A 5,815-nucleotide genomic window follows, 5' to 3' on the forward strand; every position below is an offset into this window, starting at 1 on the left:
AGATCTCATGCCAACATAATCCATTTATACAAGACAAAAGGGGACAAGTCAGACTGTGAAATAATAGAAGGGTATCCTTGCAGACAGTGGCTGCATGGTAAGATAATGGCTAGGCCAGCATGTCTCCACTAACATTTTTAAAAACTAACCCTAAACTTAACATTTGCTAACCTGGTGTAGAGGTAGTTAGCTTAATTAATTAATTAAGTCAACAGGTTTAACTGTTAGGTGATGGTAACACGTGCCAGATTAAGGATGGATTTGGAGCCATTTCACTTCCTATTTGCTCTGTTTATTCTAAAATCTAATGCACTCTCAGACGCTACTATCCACGATTTTTCATAATATCAAGTTGACAATTTCCCAGACAAAAGTGTAAAGTTCCCAGACTATCAAACATGGGTGGAGACAATTTTTGTATAGTTCTAAACATAATTTACCATAAGTTATAGTTTAGTTTGGAGCAAGTGGAGACATGCCTGTATGTGTCAGGAGACTATTTGATCATAATTATAAACATAGGTGTGAACAATGACATAATTTATATCTTCAGTAGACTTTGTGCATTAGCTAGTGATAAGATTGTCAACACTTCTGTAAAACTTCTAGTAGTAATGAGACTTTGTACTTTGCACAGTATGGTGAGGAACTGTTACCCTCACATTGGGCTAAAGCATCTCATGAAATGCTGGAAGAAATTGTCATGTCTCTTGTTCCTTCTGGATCAGAATATCTTGATTGGTATCATTTTCTTGTGCTTGTTGCCTTGCCATGGCCTTCAGCAACGCAAACATCTCTTCTCAATACATTGAGGAGATTTAAGGCTGTGGATACTGCAAAGACAGGCTATGTGACATGGGAGCAATACTGTGATGTTCAACTATGGTATAACTCTGAGCCTCATAATTATGACGCTCTTCATGATTCAAACATTGCTGTGACTTATGATCGGGAGTATAAGTTGAGAATGGTAAGAAACATACACCAGTGTTGGTTGTTATTCTAAACAATGGATGGTTGCTTTTTGTGCATAATTGAGTTTTTAGGCATCCTTGCATAATTCACTAAATTCTTTTAAGCTATAAGATACTTAGACATTGACTGCTTCTGTCAATTAGAATATTAAGTATCGTATGTCTAACTTACTATTAGATTAATTTTGTAGCATTTGTATATCAAGTATGGAAAGTTTGAGCTACTGAAATTATTGCTGTGGGCCAGTAAATCATGCATTTTGGTGAACATGTTACTGTCTACAATCAACTGATATCTAACTAGCTGATTTGCCTGTTCTTTGCCCAGTGTACCATCAGATTGGGTATGCCAGGATATTAGGTACGGCTGTGCCAAATTTCCTAGGAGAATAAGTACCACTCTAGGAAATATAGTACAGTGTGTCAGTAGCAGGAAGGAGCAAATTTCGACATTCCCGTTGAACGGTGTCACTTTAAAGAGTTGCTGTTGCACAGAACAGGTGTATGTTTTTGCACTGTTGTTTGAAGATTTAATTGAAGCAATAATGTGAACAGTGACAATGCTAAAATTGGCTTTAGATATATGTCACTGCAAGTGACATTTAACAGTTATGAGTATCTAAGTTATTTCACTCTTGTTCACTATGTGGTTCTTCTTCTGTTGATTTATAGACGGTATCTTAGAGTTTCGTTATGTTCTGTATTGTGTTTTTTGACTCAAAGCAAAACATTAAATTCTGCAGCTGGACCTCAAAGATGATACAGCAGTTGAACAAAGACCGTGAGCAGTGCATATGCAACTGGGTAATCGTGTTTGCTTCCAATCCTTTTGTAATGAATTTACTTCTTAGAACAAAAAGCTGTTGTTATGAAACTGCTGCCAAGATCCTTTTTCTAAAACCAAGTTCCCATTTTTAAAACCAGCTTACCTACTTTCTACAATAAATTTACGACTTCAAGAGCTAATTTGATTGTGTAGTTGTTGGTATTGTGGCGGTTAGCTCAAAGCAGCTAAGTTTGTTTTGATATTTATTCATTGGTTGTGTTCAGCAAATTGGTAAATTTGAGACATAAATTTCAAAAGTATTTTATAGCATGCTGTTTAGATTGATACCTCATTAAAAGAAATCAGCTGCGTGTAGACATAAAATTTGTTGGGCTGGAAGAAGTTGCATTAAAGTTCACAGTGCATTTTTTAGAATTCCATGTACAGCATATGTGAGCGCAGCACACTTGCCATATAGCTATAGCAGGAGGAACAGCAGCAATGCATAATTAATCTCAGGATTAGCATGTGCTTAAAAAGACATTCATTTATTGACAATGCGTGTAGTACGTTTTTACTGCTCTCTTAAATTACACGGACTGACAAATAGTGGGCACTAACTGTATATGGACATACCTAACTACTTGGCAAATTGTACCGCTAGCTAAATGCATCTGTTGAAATTTTCATGGTGATGAGATGTGCTAATATAGGTATGGAGCAAATGAGCAAGGAAACAACATCAGCAGATTTGGTTACACTCTTTTTGAGGAATCTTGTGAGAAAGCTCTGGGTTATTAATTGACTTGATTAAATATGGCAAGATGCTAAAAAATAGACCAAGCTTTAAAGTGGGTTGTAGTTTGTCATGTCTAGGTCTACTATTATAAAAGACATATTGATCGTATATTGTCATGCACAGAAATTCACAAAAACAAACTCAGTTATAGACAAGCTTTATGAAATTTTTGTAGGTTGCAAATGGTTCGAACTTTATAAATCAAATTGGGCTATATAAATCTGGTCATAAACAGTGTAGTCTGTTTCTACGAATCTGTGTACATATGTTAGACGACCTTTAATTTTACAAACTATCCACTTGGTTGTGAAAATAAGCACAGCATACCAGGAATAAAGGCCTGGCAAGTGAATCTACAGAACAAGAGCAGGTTTATGATAATGGTCAATAAGAATTTTATCATGACTAATATTATTTAAATAATTTAATAATTAATTACTAATTTTGAATGTATTGGAATTTTATAGGCAATCTTTACCTTGTTTAAAGAAAATTTGAAGGAAAAGAAAAATCTTGAAGTCCTTGATTATGTCACTATGGTATATGGAATATGAATGTACTGTTTACGTGTCTTGTTTATTCTATGATCTGTGTGTAGCTACTTCACTTCTGTGTTGATACTAACCCTGTTCTGGGATTTATGAAAGCCTTGAGTGTGGCAACAGGATATCAACTCCCTCTTTCTATAGCTCATGAGCCAGTTGAGATGTTAGCAGATGGCAATATTGATTCAGATTATGAAATACCTTTGGATGCATTTGTGCGGGTAAGGGTTTTGTATTATAGCACTTGTGAAGGAAAGCAAATAATGAATGTATGTTTCAATTTATTGAGATATGATTGTCACATAAGTCAGCTGACATGTAGAAAGTGTTAGTACGTAAATTTTGCTATTACCTTAATTACTAAGTTAATAAGAGCTGCATGTATGCATTACCGTACAACTTTGATTATCCGGACTACTCTGGAGACATGTTAGAAGTCCGGATAATCGAGTGGATAATCAAGAGTTGATAAATATCAACTAATTTTCCTCCACTGTACAAGATTGCGCTCTGTTTCCACACTTACTGTACATTCATGTCACTAGAAGAGCCATCAACAGCTGTCTATTTATTACATTATTACGTTCCCTGTTATGTATTCGTTCATTTGTGAAAGGCTGTACCTACAGTGTATTAGTACGAAGTGAAATATATTATAGTGCCGTTATCCAGGAACGGAAAAGTCGGGGACACAGAATTTGTCTGGATAATCGAAAGTCCAGATAATCGAGGTCCGAATAATCAAGGTTATATTGTACCGTATTCACCTGTAATATCACCCTGGGGCATATAGAAAAGAAACGCTTTTTCAGTTGTATTCTAGGGCATGGGTGTTATTTTGGTCTCAGGCGTATGCATGTCGCAAAATGCTGTTGTTTGGCCAGTCATCATCTAAACACTTGAAGACAGAGATACCACAAATGCCTGCAGTTATCCATTTGCAAGATCAAAGGTACTGGTATTCGTACAGCATCAGCATATGCAGAAACTAAACACAACACAAACCAGAGTGGTCAGCCGGAAGCTCGCCAACAGCATCAGTATCAGTAATTGGAACAAAGAAATGAGTCTAGCATTTCACTCAACACTGACACCAGCTCATCAAACGCACTCAGATGAAGACGGATGTTCTGCAGACACTACTTTGTTTATTCTGCGCATGAGTATTCTGGGTGTATACTTGGGCATGGGTGTTTTTTGGGCTGAAAGTTCTGACCTGCTGCACATGGGTGTATATACATGCATGGGAGTTGTTTTGGTATGGGTATGGGCATTATTATGGGCGAATACGGTATTCTAAGATTGGACATGTGCTAGGGTTACAGTAACACTGGGCTAGACGGCTAGACGGGTGTAGAACTAATGAGCAAGAGAACAACTGGATAGCGAATGAGGGTTTACCACTTTAATTAGTGCTTCTTGATTTTTGGTATTACAGTAGAACATCACTAATCTGAATGGCCCTGTGCCAAGCCTTGTTTGGATTAGTGAAGTTGTTTGGATTACAAACACGTGTAGCCTTGGAAATCCAAACCTTATCTTAGACACCCAGACCTCTGGTGCATTTACGTATGTCTCTATATGTCATGTTTGTGGTAAACGATAGAGCTGCAATGAGACATGCAGGCTTTGTCCTGGGTAGGTCTTTGTTGTCGCTATGGCTTCCATGTTGATGTTACTGCGTGAAACCTAGTGTCACTTTTTCTCTCAGGACCATGGTGATTTTTTTTCTTGTGGCAGAATTGAACCCATATGATCTTTTCTATTCTGGTAGGAGAAATTGTTCACTTGAAGCTGTCTCTTTTGTAGCAAGACCAAGTTTGCAATGGTTTCACGAAACTTTGCCCAGAACCATCAATAATGGGACTTAAGTGGCAGTAGTATGGTTTATAGGAGCTCCATTCTAGTTGACAATTAATCTTGTTTCTGGAAGATGTCAAAACAGTGATTGACAAACATTTGGTGCGTATCATGAACTGCTATTTAGTGTCTTTCTAAAATTTATTGAAGGGTGTGCATTGAATGTTATAATCTATGATTGACAACCTGCAATTTTTGTATTTGGCTATAGTCTGAATAAAACTTAACCATGTTAGGTGCTTCACTTGGGCAAAGCAAGCTTAGGTTATGTACATCGATATCGAGAAACAACGGACCCTACTGACAAATTGTCAAAGGTAAGACTATTTTGTTGAATTGCTAAAGTTGCCTATGGTGATTATGCTGTACTTACATGTTTTATAGGATTTGCTTGTAAAAGCCTATGCAAGGTACCAGGCAGGGCCCAATAAACCATTGCCTATCTCAGTATTTATGAAAGACGACATTATTTTGGATTGCATTCGAGCTAGCAAGCGGTTCAAACTTGTAGTGAGTATTGTCACTCAACAGTGCTGAGATGTTACATAAACTGTACTGTTTGACAGGATTTTCGTTCCATTGTTCTTCTAGCAGCAGAGCAAGGTTTGGCTATGGAAGGGTAACCCCAACGTATGATATGTCCATTTACAATTTGATTGTACTAGCGACCACTTACTGTTTGTCTTGTGTGTTATTGGATACTGCAGAATGCATACTAGTAGATTCCAGTCATATTCTTTACAAGGTTATGGCAGCTTACTGTAGCAGCATTATGCCTCGACTGCATTGTAGCGTTATAAATGGCTTGATTTAATTAGGACAGAGTTACACAACAAAAGGCAACGCACTAGCTAAACAAAACAACTACAGT

At 37.1% G+C, this 5,815-nt stretch overlaps 1 protein-coding gene across 1 annotated transcript in view; it reads left to right on the forward strand.

The window, feature by feature from the left end:
• Positions 1 to 5,815, forward strand: part of LOC134191846 (sperm flagellar protein 2-like) — a 10,165-nt gene extending 4,350 nt beyond the window's left edge. Inside the window, exons 7-12 of the mRNA XM_062660507.1 lie at positions 638 to 970; positions 3,007 to 3,078; positions 3,138 to 3,305; positions 5,181 to 5,261; positions 5,329 to 5,454; positions 5,511 to 5,815. Coding sequence (XP_062516491.1) covers positions 638 to 970; positions 3,007 to 3,078; positions 3,138 to 3,305; positions 5,181 to 5,261; positions 5,329 to 5,454; positions 5,511 to 5,567 — 837 coding nt within the window. The 3' untranslated portion in view covers positions 5,568 to 5,815. The remainder of the gene's footprint in view (positions 1 to 637; positions 971 to 3,006; positions 3,079 to 3,137; positions 3,306 to 5,180; positions 5,262 to 5,328; positions 5,455 to 5,510) is intronic.

The sequence above is a fragment of the Corticium candelabrum genome, chromosome 1, assembly GCF_963422355.1.
Source record: "Corticium candelabrum chromosome 1, ooCorCand1.1, whole genome shotgun sequence".
In the NCBI taxonomy this organism is placed as follows: domain Eukaryota; kingdom Metazoa; phylum Porifera; class Homoscleromorpha; order Homosclerophorida; family Plakinidae; genus Corticium; species Corticium candelabrum.